Source organism: Globicephala melas, chromosome 8 (assembly GCF_963455315.2).
Source record: "Globicephala melas chromosome 8, mGloMel1.2, whole genome shotgun sequence".
In the NCBI taxonomy this organism is placed as follows: Eukaryota; Metazoa; Chordata; class Mammalia; order Artiodactyla; family Delphinidae; genus Globicephala; species Globicephala melas.
This window is the reverse complement of record NC_083321.1, coordinates 64,607,277-64,635,156: the sequence shown is the minus strand read 5'-3', so window position 1 is coordinate 64,635,156 and position 27,880 is coordinate 64,607,277. Positions and strand designations below refer to the sequence as shown.

The window sequence follows — 27,880 nt, the reverse complement described above, 5'->3', positions numbered from 1 at the left end:
TTGCTCATATAATGCAAAACAGTGTCATTGGGTGATCATATTTCTTCTAATAGTTCTACCAAGTATTGATTTGTTGACATTTAAATTAAATATCTCAGACCAGATTTCTCTAAGTTTCAGATTACATGTGTAACTATATTCTTGACATAATCCACTTGAGTGTCTCACAAATCTTTCAAAGTCAACATACCTAAAACAGAACTCCCCTAACACACATTTCTCATTAGTAAATGGTACTGATCACTCAAGTAAGAAAATTCGGTCATTCTAGACTCCTTTTCCTACCTCACACTCCAAAGAATATTGATCAACAACACTGTCTCCTTGAACCTCTAAAAATAGTATTTCTTACTTTAGTTCATTACTTTTCATCCTATGATGACTTCTCTTTATCAAACCCTCATCAGTCCTCACCTGAGTTACTGCAGTAACCTACTAATAAGTATACCTGCCTTTCTTTCTTCAAATTTATTTGTATAGAAGAACCATCTAGCAAAACTGTAAATTGAACGCGTCATGTTCATGTTTAAAATTTCTATAGAAACTAAGCTGCTGGCCAGAGTGTCACCATCAGGATGGAGACACAGGCAGTTCCATACTTCAGTTGTGCTCCAAGAAATCCAACTAGCAACTATCCATAGACAAGACACCAGTGTGAAAATCTCAGAACCTAGGAAAGAGGCTAAAGCCCTCCCTCTTCTCCCAGAGCACAGAGAGTGAGAAGGACCCCAACAGAAGGTTAAGAGGAGCAGCTACACTCTGACTGCACCACCCCTTCCCCAGGCAGGCACCGTACCACAGTGAGGGGGCTTCCCTGAGCCTATAGCTTCTCCAGTGGGAAAAAAAGAGCCGAAGGTGGACATCGTGCTCCCCCAGTGTTACAGGATACTTTCCAGCAGGTACACTTGGGTCCTGCCTCACAGAGATCATTGGGAAATCTGTGGGACTTGACCACTGAGGATCAGACAGAAACAGAGAAGGACAATGGGGAAGCAACTAGTGCTCAGATCTTGGCAGACCACATTCCTCCTTGCATCTGTGCCCCAGTGGAGAACACAGCCAGTGACTCTGCCCATCTGCAGAGCTGAGCCGGTTGCCCTGTCTGGTCAGGGGTCCAGTGGGCAGTTCTGCCTGGCTTGGGTCCAGGGAGCTGTGCTGCCCTTGGAACTTGTTCTACAGCCCCACTCCAGCAGGAAAACGGATGTGAAGCCCTGCCTTCACAGAGTCCAGTCAGTGGCACCATCTGGTTGAGGATCACAGCCTGAGACTCTACTCGACCAGGAGCAATTGCTGAGCCAAGCCCACAGCCCTGCCCAATCTAGAAATCCAACCAGTGGCACTGCACTGCCAGGGAACAGAACCAGCGACCTCACCTGACCAGAGGTGGAAACTGTCAACCAAGAATACTATACTAAGCAAACCTGTCCTGGAGAAATGAAGGAGAGATAAAGACTTTCCAAAACAAACAGAAACTAAGGAAGTTCACCACTAGACTTGCCTTATAAGGAATTCTAAAGCCTGTTGTTCAAGTGGAAGCCAAAGAACGCTAATTAACATTTCAAAACATATGAATGTGTAAAATTCACTGGTAATGTCAAATACATAGTCAGATTCTCTAATATTGTAATGATGGTGTATAGTTCACTTACAACTCTAGATTAAAAGCTTTTTTGAAAAACAGCATATTAAAAATATGCAGAAATGCAAAGCATCCTAAGAGACTACTACAAGCAACTCTATGCCAATAAAATGGACAACCTGGAAGAAATGGACAAATTCTTAGAAAGGTATAACCTTCCAAGACGGAACCAGGAAGAAACAGAAAATATAAACGGAGCAATCACAAGTAATGAAATTGAAACTGTGATTAAAAATCTTCCAACAAACAGAAGTCCAGGACCAGATAGCTTCACAGGTGAATTCTATCAAACAATTAGAGAAGAGCTAACACCCATCCTTCTCAAACTCTTCCAAAAAATTGCAGAGGAAGGAATACTGCCAAACTCATTCTATGAGGCCACCATCACCCTGATAGGAAAACCAGACAAAGATACTAAAAAAAAGAAAATTACAGACCAATATCACTGACGAATATAGATGCAAAAATCCTCAACAAAATACTAGCAGAAAGAATCCAACACCACATTAAAAGGATCATACACCACGATCAAGTGGGATTTATCCGAGGGAATCAAGGATCCTTCAATATACGCAAATCAATGTAATACACCATGTTAACAAATTGAAGAATAAAATCCATATGATCATCTCAATAGATGCAGAAAAAGCTTTTGACAAAATGCAACACCCATTTATGATAAAAACTCTCCAGAAAGTAGGCATAGAGGGAACCTACCTCAACATAATAAAGGCCATATACGACAAACGCACATCAAACATCATTCTCAATGGTGAAAAACTGAAAGCATTTCCTCTAAGATCAGGAACGAGACAAGGATGTCAGCTCTCACCACTATTATTCAACATAGCTTTGGAAGTCCTAGCCACGGCAATCAGAGAAGAAAAAGAAATAAAAGGAATACAAATTGGAAAAGAAGAAGTAAAACTGTCACTGTTTGCAGATGACATGATACTATACATAGAGAATCCTAAAAACACTGCCAGAAAACTACTAGAGCTAATCAATGAATTTGGTAAAGTTGCAGGATACAAAATTAATGCACAGAAATCTCTTGCATTCCTATACACTAATGATGAAAAATCTGAAAGAGAAATTATGGAAACACTCCCATTTACCATTGCAACAAAAAGAAGAAAATGCCTAGGAATAAACCTACCTAGGGAGACAAAAGACCTGTATGCAGAAAACTATAAGACACTGATGAAAGAAGTTAAAGATGATACAAACAGATGGAGAGATATACCATGTTCTTGGATTGGAAGAATCAATATAGTGAAAATGACTATACTACGTAAAGCAATCTACAGATTCAATGCAATCCCTATCAAATTACCAGTGGCATTTTTTAAGGAACTAGAAAAAATCATCTTAAAATTTGTATGAAGACACAAAAGACCCCAAATAGCCAAAGCAGTCTTGAGGGAAAAAAACAGAGCTTGAGGAATCAGACTCCCTGACTTCAGACTATACTACAAAGCTACAGTAATCAAGACAATATGGTACTGGCACAAAAACAGAAACACAGATCAATGGAACAAGATAGAAAGCCCAGAGATAAACCCACTCACCTATGGTCAACTAATCTATGACAAAGGAGGCAAAGATATACAATGGAGAAAAGACAGTCTCTTCAATAAGTGGTGCTGGGAAAACTGGACAGCTACATGTAAAAGAATGAAATTAGAACACTCCCTAACACCATACACAAAAATAAACTCAAAATGGATTAGAGACCTAAATGTAAGACTGGACACTATAAAACTCTTAGAAGAAAACATAGGAAGAACACTCTTTGACATAAATCACAGCAAGATCTTTTTTAATTCACCTCCTAGGGTCATGGAAATAAAAAAAAAATGAACAAATGGGACCTAATGAAACTTCAAAGCTTTTGCACAGCAAAGGAAATAATAAACAAGACAAAAAGACAACCCTTAGAATGGAAGAAAATATTTGCAAACGAATCAACGGACAAAGGATTAATCTCCAAAATATATACACAGCTCATGCAGCTGAATATTAAAGAAACAAACAACCCAATCCAAAAGTGGGCAGAAGAGCTAAATAGACATTTCTCCAAAGAAGACATACAGATGGCCAAGAAGCACATGAAAAGCTGCTCAACATCACTAATTATTAGAGAAATGCAAATCAAAACTACAATGAGGTATCACCTCACACCAATTAGAATGGGCATCATCAGAAAATCTACAAACAACAAATGCTGGAGAGGGTGTGGAGAAAAGGGAACCCTCTTGCACTGTTGGTGGGAATGTAAATTGATACAGCCACTATGGAGAACAGTATGGAGGTTCCTTAAAAAAGTAAAAATAGAATTACTGTATGATCCATCAATCCCACCACTGGGCATATATGCAGAGAAAACCATAATTCAAAAAGACACATGCACCCCAATGTTCACTGCAGCACTATTTACAATAGCCAGGTCATGGAAGCAACCTAAATGCCCATCGACAGATGAATGGATAAAGAAGATGTGGTACATATATACAATGGAATATTACTCAGCCATAAAAAGGAACGAAATTGAGTTATTTGTTGAGACATGGATGGATCTAGAGACTGTCATACAGAGTGACGTAAGTCAGAAAGAGAAAAACAAATATCGTATATTAATGCATGTATGTGGAACCTAGAAAAATGGTACAGATGAACCGGTTTGCAGGGCAGAAGCTGAGACACAGATGTAGAGAACAAACGTATGGACACCAAGGGGGGAAAACTACGGTGGGTTGAGGATGGTGGTGTGCTGAATTGGGCGATTGGGATTGACATGTATACACTGATATATATAAAATTGATGACTAATAAGAACCTGCAGTATAAAAAAACAAACAAACAAAAAAACAACTAATACTAAACTTTCTTTGGGTTATTTGTATGGAAATATGTTAATATAAATGTTTCAGACATTACATGAAATTTCTAAAAATCTTATATGTTCTGGTATAATGTTATAAGTCAAAATTCTAGTTATTACTTTAAAATGTATATCTCAGAAATAACTAAATTTCCTTGTGAATTGCATTATTATGAACTTTCATTAAATCTTTAACCATGGTCATTTTTAAGTCTTTTGTCATTTACAGACAGTTCTGGGTGTACTGTGATGCTTTTGCAAATATGTTCCTATAAAAGGGTTTCATCTTCAAGGAATTCATGGAAAAGACTCTGACAAGTACAGGTTTCTGGTAACTGACTATACTGCTGAACTGAATGAATAAGCATGTTCAGAATTCTAATGGAAAACTGATGAATTCATAAAAGTGCTAACAAAAGATCAAGATGAAAAAAAAATTAATTACATGGGACTGAGTGAACTGATGAGGTTGATTATAATGTTTGTGACTTTCTGTTTGAATAATAATAAAAAAAAATCCCACAAGGACTCAGAGGCAAAAAATATACAAATCAGTTTTCACTGCAAAGTAAAGGAACTGTTACAGTGGAGGATTACTGGACTGAATGTCAATATTATGACATAGTATGAGTGTGTTTCATGTTTGGTAATTGCAGTCATTGTTGCTTTTGTTGTGGTCAACCATTTACAATGCTTGGTGTCAGTTTATCTCTTGTAAAAATAAAATGCAGTGTGTGTGTGTGGAAAAATAATAATAAAAAAATAAAGAACTGCTACTTAACAGAAAAAAAAAAGCCGTAACTACAATGATTTGACATTCGATACATAATATACAAATATGGAAATTGTAACATCAATAACCTAAAATATGAAGGGAAAGAAGTAAAAGTCTAAAATTTCTGTATGCTATTGAAGGTAAGTTGTTATCAGCTTAAAATAGGGTGTTACAAATGTAAGATATTTTATGTAAGTCTCATGGTAGCCACCGAGGAAAAACCTGTAGTAGATACACAAAAGATTATGGTAAAGGAGTCAAAGCATATCACTACAAAAGGTGATCAAATGACAAAAGAACATAGCAAGAGAAGAAGCAAGGAACAGAGATCCAATGATACGCTGCCTATAAAGGACTCACTTTTGCTTTAAGAACATGCATAAACTGAGAGTGAAGGAATGGAAAAAGGTATTTCAAGCAAATGGTAACCAAAAGAAAGCGGGGACAGCTGTAGTTATATCAGACAAGATAGACTCTAAGTTAAAAAAGGACAAAGAAGGTCCTTATGTAATTAAAAAAAAAAAGATCAATCTATCAGGAAGATATAAAAATTTTAAATATTTATGCACCCAACATGTATTATGCACCTAAATAGATAAAGCAAAGACTAACTGAACTCATAGAAAAAATAAACATCAAAACATTAACAGTTGGGGACTTTAATACCCCACTCTTAACAATGACTAGGTCATCCAGATAGAAAATCAATCAGGAAACAGAGGATGTGAACAACACTATAGATCAAATGGTCCTACCAGACACATATAGAACATTCCTTCCAACAGCTGCATATTAGACATTTTTCTCTAGTGTACACAGAACATTTTCTAGGATAGGTCATAGGTTAGGGCACAAAAAAGTCTCAACAAATTCAAGAGAGTAGAAGTTATATCAAGTATCTTCACATACGGCAATGAAATGAAACAAGAAATCCATAACAGTAAGAAAGCTGGAACACATTCATCAAAAGGAACCAATATCTTAACTTCTAACACTATAGTTTACTATGGTCCTCTTTTAACTTTATATAAATGGAATAAGTTTTTCTCCTTTGTTTATATTTTTCACTCAATCTTATGCTTATGTGTTTTACTTCACGTAGCAGTAGTTTGTACATTTTCATTGCTATCTAGTATTGCATTATAAGAATAAATCACAACTTATCCTTTTTGCTGGTGATGAGCATTTCTGTTGTTTATAATATAGGCCTATTGCAGATAGTACTAACATAAACATTCTTCTACATGCCTTTAGTGCAGCGGTTCCCAACCTTTATGGCACCAGGGACTGGTTTCATGGTAGACAATTTTTCCACAGACGGGGGTGGGGGATGGTTCAGGCGATAATGCGAGCGATGGGGAGTGGCAGATGAAGCTTTGCTCGCTCACCCGCCGCTCACCTCCTGCTCTGCGGCCCAGTTCCTAACAGGCCGTGGACCACTACCGGTCCACGGCCCGGGGGTTAGGGACCCCTGCTTTACTGTATCTGTGATAGCATTTCTACTGGGGACATATCTAAGGGTGGAATTGCTCCATCATAGTGTCTGCTTATATTCACTTGTCATAGACACTGCCAAATAGTAGGTTACACCAGGCTATACATGTCTATCAATGTTTGAGAATTGCAGTTGCTCCAGCTTTTATTCTATACTGTGTCAGTCTTTTTGACTTTAGCCATTCTTGTTTGTGTGTAATGCTATTCATAGTGGTTTTACTTTGTGTTGCTGTAATGAATAAAGTTGAGCATTCTTTTTTATCTATTGGCCATTTCAATCCTATTTTGCAAAGTGTAAAGTGTTCCAACTTCTTGACCCTTTTTCTCTATAGGGCTTCTTTTTAATATTAATTCATAGAAATTCTTCATATATTCTAGATATGAATCCTTTCCAAATTATCTATCTACCTACCTACCTACCTGTCCATCTATCATCTGTATATCCACCTACACACACACACACACACACACACACACACACACACATCATGTAGAGATCTCCTAAGTAGTGGTGTCTTCTGATAAAAATAAGTTATCAATTTTATTATAAATACATTTAACAATCTTGATTTTTATGATTAGTCCTTCATATGTCCTGTTTGAGAAATCTTTCTTATCCTAAGATAATGAAGATATTCTCCTTCTGTTATATCTAGAAGCTTTTTGTTATCATCTAAAAGCTTTATTGTATAATCAGCAACATTTAGATCTACAGTCTACCTAGAATTGATTTTTATGAGTGTTGTGGATTAAGTATCAATGTATTTTTCCAAAAAATATAAATTTACCCAGAATCATTTTTTTTCAGAATCATTTATTTAATAGAACTGTTTTCCCTACTTCTTTGCAGTGTCGCTTTTATCAAAAATCAAGTCTCTATATATCCACGTAGGATTCCATTCCATTAGTCTATTTATCTCTACAAATTGTATATCATTGTAACTTCATAATGTCTTACTATCTAATACTGTATTTCCCCAGCTTTGTTCTTTACCAGTATTATCTGGGCTATACTTGGTCCTTTACATTTCCATACAAATTTTATAATTTTGTTTATAAATATCCTCCACACCTCACCCTCCACCCCCCACAAAAAAAACCTGCTGGAATTTTGATTCAGATTACCTTGAATCTATAGATCAATTTCAGGAAAATTAACAACTTTACATTATTGACTCCTCCAGTTTATGAGTGTGGTACTTCCTTTATTAATTTAAGTCTTCCATAATTCCTCTTACATGCATGGAGAAATCCTACATATCTTCCTTAGATTTATTTCTAACTATTAGGGGGTTTTTAAATAGTATATTTAAAATACTGTTTTCTAATTGTTTGTTCCATATATATAGAAATTAATTTATTTATGTAGGCTGAACTAGTGTCCACCAAACTTACTAAATTCATTTACTACTGATTGTAATAATCTGTATTTTAGATATAATTTCAGATTTGCTATGTAAACAATCAAATTGTCCTTGAATAATGATAATTTACTCCTTCTATTTCCTTATTGAATTGGTTAGAACATTCAGTAAAATACTGAAGAAAAGTGGTCAGAGAAGATATCCTTTGCTTGTGGAAGAAACCTTTCAACATTTCATTGTTGTGTATGATCTTTACTATAAAACTCTTGCACAGATTAAGAAAGTTCTCTTTCTTAGCTAGTTTGCTATGGACTTTTTATCAGAATGATGTTGAGTTTGTCATATTTTCCTCCATTATTCTGATAATGTGGTAAACTGGTTGATTTTAGAATATTAAACTTCGTATTTTCTTTATCCATTCATCTATTGATGGACATTAACGGATGTTGTTTTCACATTGTGGCTTTTGTAAATAATACTATAATGAACATGGGGGTACATATCTCTCTCTGACAACCTGATTTTAATTATTTTGGATAAATACCCAGAAGTGGGATTGCTGGATCATATGGTAATATATTTTAATTATTTTAGGAAACTCCAAGCTATTTTCAATGGTAGTTGCACCATATTGCCATATATGACAACATGGATGAACTTTGAAAACATTATGCTAAGTGAAATAAACCAATCACAGAAGGAAAATGCTGCATGATTCCATTTATATGAAGTGTCTAAAACAGTCAAATTCATAGAAGTGGAAAGAAAGATGGTTAATTGCCAGGGGCTGAGGAAAGGGAAAAATGGGGAGTTACTGCTCAATAGGTACAAAGATTCAGTTATGAAAGAATAAGTTCTTGAGCCTCATGTGCTGCTTTTGATCCAACTTCTTAGCCTTGCATCCTTGACTTTCAGTGAATTTGTCACATACATCAAGGGAAAGTCTTACCTCAGTATATTTTTTTTTCTCCCCAGGATCTTGGCCACTTGAGTCCCAGCTGCCTAGATAGCATTCTGATAGCTTAAATAGATTTTTTTTAAGTTTATCCAGCCCTTCTAGTTGTCTTCAGAGGAAGGTTTGTCTAATCTATCATAGCTAGAAATGGAAGTAGCTGTTCAGTTTCTAATATGTGATTTACAGTTTCAGTCTATTTGGATTAATTACTGGGCATGTCACAACTAAATTTTTCAGGCTTTCAGGAGTCTTACATAATGACTATTTCTAAAACTTAATCTCACACCCTGAACAATTTTTGATTATTTACTGGTCTTCTACAGCTTGTAAGTGTTCATTTGTAAACCATATCTGATAGATGTGAGAAGTTAACAATAGACTTGGTTTCAGTGGGTGTCATGGGGATAATTTGTCAAGGAAGAACAAGTTGCCTCAAAGTGAAATGTGAAGAGAGTTCATTCTGTGTTTATGTACATATTTCAAGGTCTCTTGAGCATCTTCTAATAGCTCTTTATCTTGTCAGTAGAGAGACTCGTAATAACTTGGCCAGTGTATTCTAACACTACAAAGATGGGCATTTATCAGAAGATGAATGCAATGGTTTAAGACAATTCTTTGTTTATAGTCTCAGAAAGGAAAAAAAAGAAAATAATTTGAAGGGGTGTGTGCATGTGTGTGTGTGTTTGTGTGTGTGTGTGTAACAGAAATTAAAATAACTCTTCTCTCTGCAGTTTCATGGACAAAGTCAAATAAGTTTGGACACGGATTTGGATCAAAGACCACACTGATAGGTTGCACTGGTTCAGTTTTGGTTTCTAGATTTAGGTAGACTGAGTTTGAATACTGTTTAACTCAGGGTTATTTCCTACTTTTCAAGCTGAAGATTCCTAAAGTGAAATGTGAAAATGTTAAAAAAAATATAGATAGATAGATAGATGTGGATATAAATATATATACACATATATATTGGCAGAGAGTAAGCGTGTGTATGTGTGTGTGTGTATACATATGTATATACACACACAGTGCCTAGAACAATGCCTGGCAAACAGCAAACCCTAAATACATGATCACTGTTATCACTCTAAGTTTTCATTTGCCCGACTCTAATGTGGGTAGAGAATGCCAGTTTTTCTTCTCCTTATTGCTCATATGCAGTACTCTGTAGGGAAATTGGCATGTACAGTGTCAGCCACTAGATTTGGCTAAATGAAAGAACAGTATCAAATACTGGAGGACATTGAGGAAAGTATAAGAAAAACATAATAGATCTGAAATTATGAACTCCCTGGTGACCTGTTATAAGGGGTAAGGGAAGAAAACAGATTGGACACTGGGAGTTATATTCACTAACATCATCATAAAGTCTGCCTTACTGCTTGGAATTTAATAGACTAAATAAATTATTGATTGATTATAATAAATAATAAATAATTATTGACTATTTGGCTGAACATTGTGCTCAGTTTAACAGCATAAAAGAAGAAATTAGTCCAATTCAGCGGGAAGGAGTTTGCAGACTGAAAACTAGAAGGTTATCCTAAGTAAGAAAGCTTCCAGAGAAAACATAAAAAAGGTTATGTAAAGCGGTGGATACAATAGCTTACTCATAACACGCTTTCTCTATTTAACTGAATCATTTCGCTCACTATATTGCACATTTTACACAATTGCCACAATTTCTGCATTTCTCCAAATGTCTATAATATGACAAGAGAAACAATAGATTGTGTAATTCTCAAAATAATCTATTTACGGCCTTCCCTGGTGGCGCAGTAGTTGAGAATCTGCCTGCCAACGCAGGGGACACGGGTTCGAGCCCTGGTCTGGGAAGATCCCACATGCCGCGGAGCAACGGGGCCCGTGAGCCACAACTACTGAGCCTGCGCGTCTGGAGCTTGTGCTCCGCAACAAGAGAGGCCACGATAGTGAGAGGCCCGCGCACCGCGATGAAGAGTAGCCCCCGCTTGCCGCAACTAGAGAAAGCCCTCGCACAGAAACGAAGACCTAACACAGCCAAAAATAAATAAATAAATTTATTTTAAAAAATTAATCTATTTACAATGATTTTTCTCAGCTTCTTTCTCTGTGAAGGATGTGTTTGGTAAGGAAGCATCCCTGGAGGGACAAGACTTTAAACCAGAGGGGGAAATGACTACCTCAATTTAAAGCCTAAATTGAGACAGGATGGACGTTCCAAGTATTCTAATATGTGTAATACTCTCCGTTATTTTCTGTGATCCCAAAGTCTTTGGAAGTTTGTCTGCTCTGACCAAACCCTGAATTAGGTCAGACCCCCTCAGATTATATCACTTCTCTTCTGATATTAACATGCTTTGGCCTTCCAAGTGAGGAAATGTAGAAAAGAGGTGGCGAGTGAATAATAACTTTCTATTGCTGTGTAACAAATTACCACAAATTTAGCAACTTAAAACAATATTCGTTTCTGGAGGTCAGGAGTCCATGTATATAGCATAACTGGGTTCTCCACTCAGGGTTAAACAGGCTGAAATCAAGGTGTATTCCTTTCTGGAGGCTTTGTGAAAGAATCTGCTTCCAAGCTCATTCAAGTTTTGGTGGAATTCAGTTCCTTTTAGATGTAGGCCTGAGTCCCCATTTCCTTGCTGGTATCACCCAGGGGCACACTCAGCTCCTCCAGTCCACCTGCACTCCTTACTGTACAGCCCCCTCCATCTTCAAAGCCAGCAATGGACAGTCTCCTCCAGCCCTCTCATGCCAAATCCTTCTCACGTTTGAATCTCTTTTGTCAGGAAGAGGTGGTCACTTTTCCGGGACTCACCTGATGAGGTCAGACCAATTACGAATTATCTCCCTATTTCAAGGTCAATTTCCTTGGGATCTTAATTATAGTTTCAAAATCCCTTCCCAGCAGTCCTGATCTAGATTAGCGTTTGATTTAAAAATTAGGTAAGGTGAGAATATACCAGAGCATGAGAATCTTGCCCACATACTCCCAGCCCGACATGCTGCCCCTGTCCTCCAACACACGCCTCTTAAATAAGATCCCCTTAACAAACATTTCTCACTGCTGTCATCACTGTATGTCATTATTTTGGAGGCTCCATGAAGTATGGAAAGTACTGGAGTGTTGGAGCTGGAAAGATCTGGGTTGAAATCCCCTCTATGCTAGCTGTGGGATTTTGAGTAGGTTATTTAATTCCCCAGAGCCTCAGTTTCCTCAATGGTAGAAACTAGGGCTAATAATAATCATCTCTAAGGCCTGTAGAGAATCAGGAAAGCAATATAATGGAAATCACCTGACTTACACAAGATGGCAAACTTTAGATTCCTGACTTTTCTTCCTTCTTTTCAATGTTCTGATATAGCTCCTCCAATTCACACCTACTTATCCTCAGACATGGGAAAAATTAAGATTTACAAGCCCTGGAGATAAAGTGATTTTCAGTAAATAACCTAACAATGTTCTCAAAAATTCTACATTGTATTTCATTTTGGAATTAATTCATCAGTGTTGACTGGTGTACATTCATAAGAACTTTGATTTAAAAGCTCAATATTCTTCTTTGTTTTCACTATTTTTTTTTAGAGATTCTAAGACCTTCTACTCCCCCAGGGAAGGAAAAAAAAGGAATATTATATGAAGACAGCCAAGCAGTCAGTAGACAGACTCCCACTATTAGGAAAAAAAATCCCAAAATACCTGTTAGAATGCTACTGGTAAGAGATTTGGCAGGGTGATGATTATGATTACATGTGAGTAGAACAGCAGTTTCAATAATAATTGTGTGGGCTGTGAACATATTTTGAAAAAAAAAATGCTGGGATGCAGCCTAATGAATGTATTCATTAACCTTAATAGCATCAGGTAGAGAAGGGAGAGTACCATTTTGGAGGGGGGGAATGAATTCAGCCTTTCAGAGTCATTTTATAAGGCACATCAAACAGTGCTGCTTTCTCAATTAAAAATGAATATATGCAGTTGGGACTTCCCTGGTGGCGCAGTGGTTAAGAATCCGCTTGCCAGTGCAGGGGACATGGGTTCGAGCCCTGGTCCGGGAAGATCCCACAGGCCACGGAGCAACTAAGCCCGTGCACCACAATTACTGAGCCCACGTGCCGCAACAAGAGAAGCCACCGCAGTGAGTAGCCCGCGCATGGCAAAGAAGAGTAGCCCCTGCTTGCCGCAATGAGAGAAAACCTGTGTGCAGCAACAAAAACCCAACACAGCCCAAAAATAAATTTTAAAAAAAGAATATATGCAGTTATCGGAAAAGAATTCTCTAAGATTTGAAATTTGCCTTTTAAAGTCTAATTTTCTAATAAGTTATATTAAACATTTAAGTCCTTAGTATGTTCAAGGCATTATAATAAACATAAGGATGAGATGTCCAAAACATAAAATTTACAGACAATTTAGGGAAAACAAATAAATGTACTTAACTTTAATATGATGACAAATGCAAAACTAAAAGCATCAAAATGTTACCTCTATGAGAGCAGAAATCTTGTCTTCTTGTTCACCACTCTACTCCCACATAACTATCAAGTTATTAGTTACCCAATACTTGTTCAGTGAATAAGAAATAAATGTCATGTATTTGAGGAATGAGAATCAAGTGCAGCATCTCCAGTACACAACATATGTGTGATAGTCTTAGCAGTACCAATACCATCACGCTAAGTGGGACTAAAGATTTCAGTGATCAAGAATAATTGTATGTGCCTGGCATACCCACATCCCCCGCCCGTACCTCCCCAATGCATAAACTCACACCTCCTGACACAAATTTAACGACTACTAACTGCTAGGAATAGTCATTCTGATGTCTACATTTTTGGTCTGGTATTGCTCCTTTTGAAGCAGACTGAGATGATTTATTTATGTTGTTTGCCCCCAGCAGACGCCTCCCCAAGAACTCTGCAGAGTTATGCTAAGTAATCATGTTGCCATTTGAGAATTCAGCTAATGAAACCCGTACCCACTGTATGTGATTAGCGTTCCATGTAAATAAATCAAGGGACTGTAAATGTAAGAACTAAGAGTGTGGAAACACCCAGGATACTAATTGAGGGGATGGGGGAATAATCTCAGGAAGGCAGGACAGGATTGTGATTTTCACAAGTGATGATTCAGTGACTGGGAACCTAATGAATTGTACTATTAAGGGGAAGACTGAATAAAAAGAAAAGAGGATGTTCAGTCTGGAGAATAAATGAGGAAACTTCCAGGGGGCTGGTAGTCAGCAATGCGCATTCAGGCAGGTCATACCTAATGGACTGCTGAGGACATGTGCTGGGACCTACCACAATGCCTGTGCAGTTTACCTGCACAGAATATGCATTCAAAATGCTTACTGTATTAATGCATTAGAATGAAAAGAACATGGAGACTGTTACAGAGGATCACCCGATGCAACTTTCTGTGCAACATAAATTTTTTCGTTTTCCATAGCAATAACTTAAAACGAGGACAGGAAGGAAAGAGTATACTGTCTGCATTGTACAGATTTAGATTTTGATAACAGAGACAAATTTTTAAATTACTGAGCATCTCTATTCTAACATTTGATAATTACTAAACTTTTTCTTCAGAATTTTCCAAGAATTTTTTATGCCCGTTACCATGTATCTTTAGGGGCTTCTACGTTCCAGAAGTATATTCTGACATTAAATCTACTGATTGTAAACCCTACAGTGATCATGTTATAACCATAACAATTGGTCTGCTTCAAATATCTATGTTAATACAAAAATAATAAAAATAATAATTCTAAAGTTAAAATGTTTATAAGGCTATAATGGTATAGAGAGCATCAGATCTTTAGCGCGCTATAATTTTCATTATTTCTGTCTTTTTTTTTTTGAGTGCCAACAGCTATTGCTCAGCATACAAAACCCTAAACATAATAGAATAGGGTGGGTTAATGTGGTACTGGACCACGTAAGAAAATTGTTCACTTGTATTTTTTTTTAACACTCAAATTAATTTTTTATGTAGAGAACAGACAGAAATCCAGGAGAAACAAAGTGCTAGAGAGCATATAAAGGGAAATCTGATCATTGTAGATCCCTACTTGTATTCATTTTCTTCCTTTTTCACCCCAAACCTATTTTCCTGTAGTTTACAACCTAGGACATGGAGCTACAATGTCACTTACAATATCACTTACAATATCACTAATGTCTCCCATAAACCAAAAACATCCTCCTTTACACCCTATTCTCCACGTATCTAGTCCTAGGGACTCTGAGAATTCCTTACAAACAGGCTCTTCATTCCCACTCCTTTAATACAAACATCCATTCGATCCCTTAACCACTGTAACAACTTTTCTAACTTGATCCTCTAACACTCATCCACAACCTTTCTTATCTGTCACTCGCACTGCTACCACAGTTTATCCAGTTCTCATCGTCTCTTCGTAGCACTTCCCACTTTAAAAGCCACCACTGGCTCCCCTTCACCTGAATGATAAAACTCAAAGCATTTGGAATGGCCCAGAAGACCATTCATAATTGGTCTTCCTCAGCATACTTTTCATTAGTCACTATCCGGTGCACTCCATGTAGCTGCAATGCTTAATATTTACTATTCCCTGATTCACAAATACCTACTTGTTGGGCTTCTCTGGTGGCGCAGTGGTTGAGAATCCTCCTGCCAATGCAGGGGACACGGGTTTGAGCCCTGGTCTGGGAAGATCCCACATGCCGTGGAGCAACTAGGCCTGTGTACCACAACTACTGAGCCTGCATGTCTGGAGCCTGTGCTCCGCAACAAGAGAAGCCGCGATAGTGAGAGGCCCGCGCACGGTGATGGAGAGTGGCCCCCACTTGCCACAACTAGAGAAAGCCCTCGCACAGAAATGAGGACCCAACACAGCTAAAAATAAATAAATTAATTAATTAATAAACAAATACCTACTTGTTGTCTAAAAAATAACATTTCAAAATGCAGTTATCACTCCATTACCCATATTTTCCAAACTCAATTCAAATCTTACCTTTCTACGAAGAGTTGGTCAATTATTTACTGATCTTCTCTCTCGTTGCGTTCATTTCATACCTATAACAATATTCGTTTGTATGAGGTCATTTATTTACATGTCTCTCCTCCTCTCCCATATATATATATATATATATATATATATATATGTTCTATAAACAGGCACCAAACACTGAATTAGTGAATACTGACCATTACTTCTAGGTGAAATATAGGTTTAAATTGTCGTGAGCCTCTAGTCACATTTTCATCAACTAGTCGTTACATAACCTTGCTTTATGGTGTTCTGGTCTAAAGACATTTTATTTAATATTTAATATCTAATATTGTTGATGAATTAATATTGAATTCACAGAAAACAGGACTTTACTCATGCCTAAATGCAGCTGCCTTTTTTTTTTTTTTTTTTACTTTTTAAGAGTATATGTATTATCAACCTACATTTAAAAAAATATATTTATTTATTTAGCTGCACCGGGCCTTAGTTGCAGTATGCGGGATCTTCGTTCCCACATGCGGGATCTTAGTTGAGGCATACCGGATCTTGTTCCCTGACCAGGGATCGAACCTGTGCCCCCTGCATTGGGAGCGTGGAGTCCTAACCACTGGACCACCAGGGGCAGCTGGTTTTCTATGTAAGGTATAGCACAGCCTTCTTGCACTTGGGAACTCTAAATAATGTATCAGTACGATACTTGGGGATATTTTAAACAGCAAAATCAATTAAAAAAAACACACAAAAATGCAAAAACTTGGCACTTAACAGACCATGAAAAGGGCACTTCTTTATAGTATCAAAGCTGAAACAAGAAAGCAGAGTTTCACCTTGTGCAGCCTCAGCCGGGTATATGCACACCAGAAGAATCAACTTTTTCGCCACTCTCTGTATATCTGAAAATGACCATAAAAGTGCCATGAGTATCAGTATGGGGGTTGCAAATAAATTTTAGCAAGCAGGTGAATTTACAAATACAGATTCTGCAAATAATGGGAAACGACTCTAAATCAAAGCATTGGAAAGAAAATAACGAAATGGATTATAAGGAGAGGGGTAAAATGCCCATCAATGAGAAGAAACTGGATGGATGGATGGATGGATGGATGGATGGATGGATGGATGGATGGATGGATGGATGGATGGATGAAGAGATAGATAGATAGATAGATAGATACTAAATCTAGAAACTTGACTGAAATGTGGTACATTTTCAGTTTCTTTCCTTATCTTCCTTCCCCCTTTTTCCTGATTTGGTAAAATATATGTCACCCCAAAGCATTAAAGTAGTGCCAGACTCTTGACAGTCCACTCTAACAATGCAATGGAAAGCACTGGATAGTAGAAAGGTAAGCTCAAGTTTCCTTGGCTCTTCACTTATGAATTTATTATTCCTTACTTAGACATACCCTATCATCTTAATGCAAATCTTAAAAGCACATTTTTATGAAAATGTTAATATTTAATAAGCTAAAGTCAATATAGCACCATCTAACTTAGCCAATATGGATTGAACTTTCTTGAGACTTACACAGCAGATATTCCCCTGTAAGCTTAAATAGAATAACCATTTTTTGCCACACAGACACTGGAATTTTCTGTTTATATACGAACTCTTTTATGGTTTTTATTTTGCTGTTGAATGGAAATATCTGGAACAAAACTGTTTTAAAAATCACCACTCTAACCTATAGACTACTAAAAAACACCATCTTTTGCTAAATTAAATGTAGAGCTTTATACATGGGAAAAAAAAGCTAAAGAACATGATGAGAGATGAGTAAATTAACACACTACGGTCCTGACATTTTTTTTTTTAATGGAAATATCACCTCCAAAAAAGTTTATCAAGACAGGCTTTTTACAATCCCCATTAAATTCAGTGAATGAATTGTGAAGGGTAAATTGGACCCATTATGATCTTACATTTCTTATGTAATATTCATAATCACAGCGTTACATAAGAGCAAGCTCGCATGAATAAAAGGAGCAATTTAAATTCCCACTTCCTTGGAGAACGGGGCTCTGCTTGACAATCAGGTTTCCGGTCCCATTTGCAGCACGCCCATGCATCTCCTCGAGTGCCAATGAGACCCACACTCTCCTATCAGTGATATAATAAACCCTCCAAAACAGAGCAAGAAAATGAAGCAAACAAGCCCACTTCATTTCAACTTGTCAGCTTTAAATAAAATCTGTGCAGCTGAAATGAGAAACTTCAGGGAAGATAATGTGTGAAGTAACCACATTCAACATTGGGACAAAACGTATTGCATTAGTTATTTTTTTTTTTTTCCTGATTTGCCACAAAAGTTTTTGAAATTTCAACATAGATCATTTTCAATGAAATCTCTTCTTGTCAAGGAGGACTTGGAGGAAGAAATGCTTTATTTTTTTTGTTTGTTTATTTTATTCTCCTCCTCCACCCACGGATGCCTTAGGAATATCTCAAGCCCCTATGATAGCTTAATGAATAATATATGACCTTTGGAACAACTCTCATTATCAATTTTTAAGTCAGAGCATACTGAAGAAAGTACATACATTTTTTTACTTATTCTAATTAATTCCTTACATAATACTTTCCCTGGCACAGATTTATGCAAAATATTGGAGCATGCTCTCTGCCTCCCCCCCCAAAAAAAGTATAAAGGACAAAAATGCATTGGAAGGAAGATAAAAAGAAATTTAAAAAAAAGAAATTAACATTCCAATAAATAGAAATATCTGAATATTAATGAAATAAACAATGATTGTTTATGTAAATCCTTTCGCTCACACTTTCCCCAGTACCCACTCCCTTTCACCCAGCTAATCTCCAAAACCTTTCCTGCCTTGTGTTCAGGAGGCTCCATTCTGTTCTTCTCTTCAACTGTCTCCGTATCTTCTCCTCCCTCTTTGTTGTTACTTTTTTTTTCCATTGTTACATTCCCCTTGACTTTCTTTACTTCTCCTGAAAGAGCACTTGCACCTCTTCAAAGGAAGGATAGTACCACTGGGTCCCAGCAGATGCATAGCACAAGTTGCATATTCCAAATGACAGAGAGGGTGGGGAAAGTTAGAGATACTTTTTTCCTAAATGCCCTAAGGTGTGTCCAGATTTGATATAAACACCTTTTCTTGTCTTTTATTTCCAATGTTGTGTCTCATGTATTTTCCAAATAAGCTTAGAATATTTTTCCTTATTCTGTTGTACTCAGGAACTCTCTGATTTCAAACTCTTTTATTTTAAAATTCCTACATTACTTTGAGTGATCAGTGCATAGAATGATATTAATATTGAGGAGTATGATCCCTGTCACCATCTTTGATGGCCTATTGCTAAGAAGTTCTTTCAATCACTCTAATGTAAAACATGATTTCATATGCGTATTTTCAATGTGTTAGAGAAGTACCATGGGATAGGAAAGAGGAATATGGACTATAAGGACTTCAGTTTGAGGCTCTGATGAATCAATATTTAATAGAATGACCATAATCAGAAAGTTTTTCTTTTTTAACCTCTTTATCATCACTTGTAAACATGGAAACAAGTGAATATCCTGTCATAGGATGGTTAAATTAACATAAGGTATATTTTAGAAATATTTTTCATTTTTACTTTATGATAACTCTAATGATTATTATTAAGTAAAGGAAAAGACTGTATTTAAAGTTAACTTGACCTAGCTATTAAATATTCAGTAAATAGTGTGAATGGTGATATTATGCAGCTTCCATGCATATACTATATTCTACAACCAGTAAAATTCTGTCAAAAGCATAAGGTTATTCTCTGCAGTTCAAGGTAAGTGAGACAGGTACCTTCCAGCAGTCTTAGACCCAAAGTTTCCATTGTGTTTTGCACTTTTTATCCTAGAAAGTTGCTATCTCAAGAATCACGTAGTATAATATAAGACCAAAGTGTGGCCTGAGTGCCATTTAATGACTAATGTTTTCAAGATGACAGCAAGTAGAATAATTTTCTTAGAAGATATCTGTTCTAAGCTGAGGGTTTTTTTGTTTCCCCAGTGACGGCTGGGCTGACAGATATGATGTGACAGATGGATATCAGCGAGAAGCTGTTGGTGGAATCACAATCAAGCTCCAATCTCCTGATGTCAAGTGGTTTGATGATTATTATCTGAAGCTCCGGCCGGAAACAAACCTCCGAAACCCCTGGTTTCAAGAATTTTGGCAGCATCGTTTTCAGTGCCGGCTGGAAGGGTTTGCACAGGAGAACAGCAAATACAACAAGACTTGCAATAGTAAGCAGATTTATTATTTCATTTAAAGCGGATAGGGCTAAGGCTCCAATGTAAGTAAACTGTGTCATGAGGATAGTGGCTGTAATCTGTTAGAGAGGAGGACTCTTACATAAAGTGGGTATTGCTCCTTAGAGTGGTAAGAACAACATATGAGGGTAAATGTTCACTCTATTAAGATTTCAGACAATTTATTTATATTTATATCATTCAGGAAATTGGTACTGTGCTTAAAAGATAATGTGAGCTCCAGAAAGCACTCTTCTTGACATCCTTGAAGGCAAGAACTACATTCTGGTCATTTTGATTAGCAGTTAGCACAGTGTAAGGCACATAGCAAGGGTTGCATGTAATGTGTCTGAAGAATGAATGAGTGAATGTTGAAGGACAGAGCCAATTCCTACTTCCATCAAAATACTATAAAATAGTAGCAAGGATTTGCTATGTATAATTATGATGTTTCAGGAGACATAACCTAAGCAGAGCCATTCACTCAGTTATTCATCAAATACAAGGATTCACAACGTGCCACACATCGCTTTACTTGTAAGGGTATCAAGAAGAGGAAAATAGATCCTGCCCTCGAGGGGTTTAGTGTCTAGTTAGGGAGATCGTCAAGCAAACAAAACTTGTGATTCAGTGTTGTAAGCAACATAATATGGGTTTTAAACAAAGGGTTTGGTTAGTTTTATTTGTAGCACATCCAAAGGGTATCTTGACTCTAAGAACCAGGGAGGGTCAATGCTGATTTGTAAGTCAAAGTGTAAAGGTTAAGGTTTGTTAAAACCAATAAGGGATTTGTTGAGACTGACATCCCACATTGTGTAACAAGCACCTCATATGCATTTGCCAAGGAGTAAAATGTTTTAGTTGGTGGTATAATGTCTTTATCATCATGATGCTGGCACAGAAGAGTGCACTGGGGCAGTGAGGTTGAAATCCTGGCCCCCGAACGAATTCCAGTCCACAGAGAAGTGGACTCACCAAAACGAGGAAAATAGGAACAATGTAGTGAATTTTTTATAATGCATTTCCTCCCTGAGTTCACATCCATACTATGTTTTTTCTATCAGTTCATTCTTTTGTGAAGATGAATGAGGTCGTAAGTGGTGATTTGTAATTATCTTTAAATGTCAGTACAAGTAAAACGAGAACTTGGCAACCTTGCGTCCATTCCTAATTCGGCAGTGGTGGAGGAGAGAGATGCTGGAGTGTGGCGTGGTACTGCCCAATGAAATCCAGAAATCATAGAAGCCTGGTGTGAGACTTCATTTGCCTCTCTCTTGCTTTAGATACTGCTGACTCTTGTCCAAAATCTTCAAATGCGCATTCATTTCCTTTGTTTATGCTTTCATGAAAATATGTGTGTGAATACACAGGATTGTGACTTGTGTTTCACAATTTCAATGTTTATAGCCAATTTTATATTTTTCACAGGTCTATCCAGTTTCTGAAGGACACAAACTTCTTTCTTCTCTTGAGATTTGGGGAGTATGTGGTCTCTGTGTACCGATTCTATGATTGTGTAGCGATTACTCTATGTAGCTACACTGGAGGAGTTTTAGAGGGTCAGCAGTAGGTCCAGTCTCCTCTCCAGTTTCTCTTTACTAAGGAGTTAGTGACAACCCCTAACCAGTGTGACTAAGTGAATTTTTCCAGTTGGTCTTCACCCTCTTTTGTACTAATGTTCTTCCTTCCTCACTCCTTTTTGTGTGAAATGTCTTCTCCTTGAAATAATTCTTTGTTTCTCTTACTTTTTGTTTTCTATTGGAGGTCTTATTGAGATATAGTCTTGAAAAAGACTCTTTGACTGATTTCCATAGAAACGTTATTTCTATGGAAATTGTTCTATAAAATTCTCCATTTGAACTTGTTGCTATAGCTCTCTGTCTTTCACATGAGCACCATGATGTGACTTCTCTGCACAGGATCTGTTCCTTACTCTAGTTCTGGAAAGCATTCTTTAGTCCCACCCCCTTGGAATCTTATCTGTCAACAGATGTCATTTTGTACATAAAAATAAACAGTTATATGTAATATCTCTGTTATTCTTCTCAATGAGGGAAATAATATTATTATCCTTACTTTAAAATAACAAAACTAAGATTTGGAGAGACAAAACAACTTGCTCAGGAAAACATTAGAACTTAGAATTGAGCTCAGATTTGTCTAAAGTTTAACCAATATGCTATTCTAAAGAGAGAGAATATTATAGTTTTAAAAATCACTACCAAATTTGCATTCTAGAATAGTTAACATATAGGTCAAAGATACAAAAAAGAAAAATAAATCTTAAAATTATTTGGGTACAACTATGGAATGCGATAATAGATACCTTGATATTCCTACTCTCTACTTTTGACCATATTTCCTTATTTACTCAAATGCCCTTTCAGCATCCCACTCCATATCTTCAAAAAGACCCCAGGTAGTTTATTCTTATCTGTAACACTACTGAATATGAGTAGTGTTTTCCTAAATATAATGTACTTTCATCAAGCAGTGTGCATAAGACAACCACTTTTGAGTTGGAGTGGTAAGTTGGAGCTTATAATTCATTGATGGCAGGCAAGAAATCTTCACCTTATTCATAGTCTACAGTACCTAAAACCTAATAGATAGTTCAGTAAGTAAAATGGCTTGACACAAAGAGTGGAAATACCCATAGCTGAATTACTGCTTATTTTTCTTAGAAGCTTCTTGAAAGGCAAAGTATAAAAGCTAGGAGAGGTACCTGAATCTGGTAGTCCAGAATTAGCAGTAGCCTTATACAGAATGAGGTATAGAAAAGCTCAGAGTAACCAGAAAGTTAAAGGAAAACTCTTAATATTGAATAAGGAACAGAGCCATCCTGGAAATAGACCAACTCCTAGAAATTAATTCCGAATAGATTAGAGCTAAGTGATTATAGGTGATTCACTTTGTTGTACAGCAGACACTAACAACATTGTAAACCAATTATACTCCAAAAAAAAAAAAAATCCGTAGATTTTTTGATGATGGCCATTCTGACTGGTGTGAGGTAATATCTCATTGTAGTTTTGATTTGCATTTCTCTAATGATTAATGATGTTGAGCATCCTTTCATGTGTTTGTTGGCAATCTGTATACCTTCTTTGTATAAATGTCTATTTAGGTCTTCTGCCCACTTTTGGATTGGGTTGTTTGTTTTTTAAATATTGAGCTGCATGAGCCGCTTGTAAATTTTGGAGATTAATCCTTTTCCAGTTTCTTCATTTGCAAATATTTTCTCCCATTCTGAGGGTTGTCTTTTCATCCTGTTTATGGTTTCCTTTGCTGTGCAAAAGCTTTTAAGTTTCATTAGGTCCCATTTGTTAATTTTTGTTTTTATTTCCATTTCTCTAGGAGGTGGGTCAAAAAGGATCTTGCTTGTGATTTATGTCATAGAGTGTTCTGCCTATGTTTTCCTCTAAGAGTTTGATGGTGTCTGGCCTTACCTTTAGGTCTTTAATCCATTTTGAGTTTATTTTTGTGTATGGTGTTAGGGAGTGTTCTAATTTCATTCTTTTGCGTGTAGCTGTCCAGGTTTCCAGCACCATTTATTGAAGAGGCTGTCTTTTCTCCATTGTATATTCTTGCCTCCTTTATCAAAAATAATGTGACCATATGTGGGTGGGTTTATCTCTGGGCATTCTATCCTGTTCCATTGATCTATCTTTCTGTTTTTGTGCCAGTACCATACTGTCTTGATTACTGTGCAATAAATGCTGGAGAGAGTGTGGTGAAAAGGGAACCCCCTTGCACTGTTGGTGGGAATGTAAATTGATACAGCCACTATGGAAAACAGTATGGAGGTTCCTTAAAAAACTAAAAATAGAACTACCATATGGCCCAGCAATCCCACTACTGGGCATATACACTGGGAAAAACCATTAATTCAAAAAGAGTCATGTACCACAATGTTCATTGCAGCTCTGTTTACAATAGCCAGGACATGGAAGCAACCTAAGTGTCCATCGACAGATGAATGGCTAAAGAAGATGTGGCACATATATACAATGGAATATTACTCAGCCATAAAACGAAACAAAATTGAGTTATTTGTAGTGAGGTGGATAGACCTAGAGTCTGTCATACAGAGTGAAGTAAGTCAGAAAAACAAATACCGTATGCTAACACATATATATGGAATCTAAGGGAAAAAATTGGTCATGAAGAACCTAGGGGCAGGACGGGAATAAAGACGCAGACCTACTAGAGAATGGACTTGAGGACACAGGGAGGGGGAAGGGTAAGCTGGGACAAAGTGAGAGTGGCATGGACATATATCTACTACCAAATGTAAAACCGATAGCTAGTGGGAAGCAGCCACATAGCACAGGGAGATCAGCTCGGTGCTTTGTGACCACCTAGAGGGGTGGGATAGGGAGGGTGGGACGGAGGGAGATGCAAGAGGGAAGAGATATGGGGATATTTGTATATGTATAACTGATTCACTTTGTTATAAAGCAGAAACTAACATACCATTGTAAAGCAATTATACTCCAATAAAGATGTTAAAAAAAATACTATGAACAAAACACTTGGAAGACAAGTGCTTAGGTACAACCTACAAAATAAAATCAGTTATTTGTGAAGTATTGCCATGCATCTACACACGTCTTAAATACAACTATTTTGTATTCTGCAATAAAGTCTTTTTCATTTTGTTAAAAAAAAATCTGGATGGAAAACCAATGTGACTAATAACAGCACATTGTTAATGGCAAAACCACTAATACTACCTTAGTATAATTTTCCAAGTACAGTTTATTTTTCTTTAGACTAATGATTTATTGTAACACCTGGACAGCAGTCTTTCATATAGCCTCTTCCAATTTCTCACTAAAGTACTGATGAATACATCAATAACAAAAACAAAACAAAACTAATGTAACAATGATCTTAACTAAGAACGTCAGCCATCAGAATGCCAGTGCCTGGAGAACTTCCACTAAATAGCCATAACGCCTATGAAGTCAGATGTTGGTGCAAATGGCTAACTACTGAGAAAAAATGTTGGTGCAGCCTCATGTCACAACGTGTATACATGTGAATACATACACACTCGTATACATACACATACATCCAGATGAGTAAAACAGTTAAGTGTGAAAAAGAAAACTAGAGACAAAAGAAGCTATGGTAGGGGGATGAGGAAGGTTTTACTCTGAAAACAAATGATAGAGCATATGAGATTGGGAATATTTGGTAGTTTTAATTAAATAAAAATTGTAAAGTCCTTGTGTTAAAAGGGAAAAAAAGGCCAATATGACAGTCTAAATATTGATTTTCTTACAAGAAAAACTCATCCAACTTTAAAATATAAATATTAGAAAACAGATAAATGTACAATGGATATATTGTACTTCATAGAACAATTAGAAATGAGTAATAAACATAAGAAAACATTCACTCCCATTGTTAATCATAAAAATACAAATGTTCTTCTTTTTTATCTTTCTATATTTTTGAAACATTCTAAAATGAGAAAAAGTTAGTTCTTATCCAAAAAACAAAAGAAAAAATAACATTTTCAAATTATCATTTTAGGATGCTTTCTCCACCCCACATACACACATTTTTAAGGAAGGCACCTTCCTTTATATGTGTGGGGTGTGTGTGTGGTATGTTGTAGAATAATGTATATATAATGTACATAAAACACAAAAATCTTATGTGAATTTAAGCTTTATACATTTTTACATATATATATATGTATATATATATATATATCTGTAACTACCATCCAAAGCAACAATATCAGAAAGTTCTCTCATACCCAATCCCAATCAATATCATGCTCCATTAATATAAATTTTTTCAATGCCCATCAGTTTTGCCTACCCTGTACATCATATAAATGGAATCTTACATTATTTACTTGTTGTGTCTGGTCCTTTCCCCTCAAGATAGTGTTGTGGGATTCATCCCCATTATGTGTATCAGTAGTTTATTCTTTATTGCTGTGTAGTGTTCCTTTGTATGAATACACCAGAATTTATCTATCAGTTCTCCTATAGATGGAAATTTGGATTATTCACAGTTTTAAGTATTATAAATAAAGCTTTTATGAACACTCTTGTACATATCATCTGGCAAACATATATCCTAATTCCTGTTAGATATATACCTGGTAATGGAATTGTGAGGTCATAAGCTAAGCATATATTTAGTTTTCATAGATATTGCCAAGCAGTTTTCATAACTAACTGAACTAACAAACTTCCACTGAAATGCATGAGAGTTCAAGTTGCTGTGCACCCTTAACAACAGTTGGCATTATCTTTTTTACTTTAAACATTCTGTCAGTGTTGGATTATCATATTGTGATTTTGATTGGCTTTTCCATCATACATTATGAAGCTAAGTTCCTTTTCAAATGCTTATTGGAAATTTGGGCATCCTCTTTTGTAAAGTGTCTGTTCCAGTCTTGTGCACATTTGATTACTTTTTAATATCTATTTTAAGAGTTCCTCATATACTATGGATATGAGTTTTTTATTAGATATATGTATCATGAAAATCACCCAATTGGGAGTGTAGCTTATTACTATTTCCTATTTCTCTCATTTGCTACTTGTTTTTTTGCTACTTGTTATTTGTCCAATTTATTCTTTATTTTTAAAATATCTACCCACCTATCTATCTATTTATCTATTGGGCTACACCAGGTCTTTATCTGCGGCATGCGGGATCTTTGCTGCTGCATGCAGAATCGTCACTGCGGCATGCAGCATCTTTTAGTGGCGGCATGCGGAATCTAGTTCCCTGAACAGGGATCAAACCCAGGCCCCGGCCCCCTGCATTGCGAGCATGGAGTGTTAACCACTGGACCACCAGGGAAATCCCTATTCTTTAATTTTTTAATTCTTCCTTCCTATTGTCTTCTTCTGGATTAATCAATATTTTTATTATCCTATGTTGTCACCACTATGAACATTTTTGTTTCATCTCAGTATAATTCATTTAGAGTTTTCAATAAAAATTCCTAAATGAATCCTTAATTTAACACAAACTACTTTATTTTTTTTAAAATTTTTTTAAGGATTTAATTTTTTTTTTTACATCTTAATTGGAGTATAATTGCTTCACAATGGTGTGTTAGTTTCTGCTTTATAACAAAGTGAATCAGTTACACATATACATGTGTTCCCATATCTCTTCCCACTTGTGTCTCCCTCCCTTCCACCCTCCCCATCCCACCCCTCCAGGCGGTCACAAAGCACCGAGAGCTGATCTCCCTGTACTATGCGGCTGCTTCCCACTAGCTATCTACCTTACGTTTGGTAGTGTATATATGTCCATGCCTCTCTCTCACTTTGTCACAGCTTACCCTTCCCCTTCCCCATATCCTCAAGTCCAAGTAGGTCTGTGTCTTTATTCCCGTCTTACCCCTAGGTTTTTCATGACATTCCTTTTTTCTTAAATTCCATATATATGTGTTAGGATACGGTATTTGTATTTCTCTTTCTGACTTAATTCGCTCTGTATGACAGATAGGTCTATCCACCTCATTACAAATAGCTCAATTTCGTTTCTTTT

General features: G+C 36.5%; 1 protein-coding gene and 1 long non-coding RNA gene across 7 annotated transcripts in view; one reads left to right on the top strand and one right to left on the bottom strand.

Annotated features, from left to right (window-relative positions):
- Positions 1-27,880, top strand: part of GRM5 (glutamate metabotropic receptor 5) — a 549,516-nt gene that overhangs the window by 384,164 nt on the left and 137,472 nt on the right. For all 6 annotated transcript variants that reach the window (XM_030835853.2, XM_060303882.1, XM_060303883.1 and 3 more), the window contains one exon: positions 20,103-20,338. In XM_030835853.2, the coding sequence (XP_030691713.1) occupies positions 20,103-20,338 (236 nt within the window). The remainder of the gene's footprint in view (positions 1-20,102; positions 20,339-27,880) is intronic.
- Positions 1-27,880, bottom strand: part of LOC115841685 (uncharacterized) — a 256,481-nt gene that overhangs the window by 93,859 nt on the left and 134,742 nt on the right. Inside the window, exons 4-5 of the long non-coding RNA XR_009564941.2 lie at positions 16,922-16,987; positions 16,095-16,156 (exon numbers count right to left, since the gene is read on the bottom strand). This is a non-coding gene — a long non-coding RNA (uncharacterized lncRNA). The remainder of the gene's footprint in view (positions 1-16,094; positions 16,157-16,921; positions 16,988-27,880) is intronic.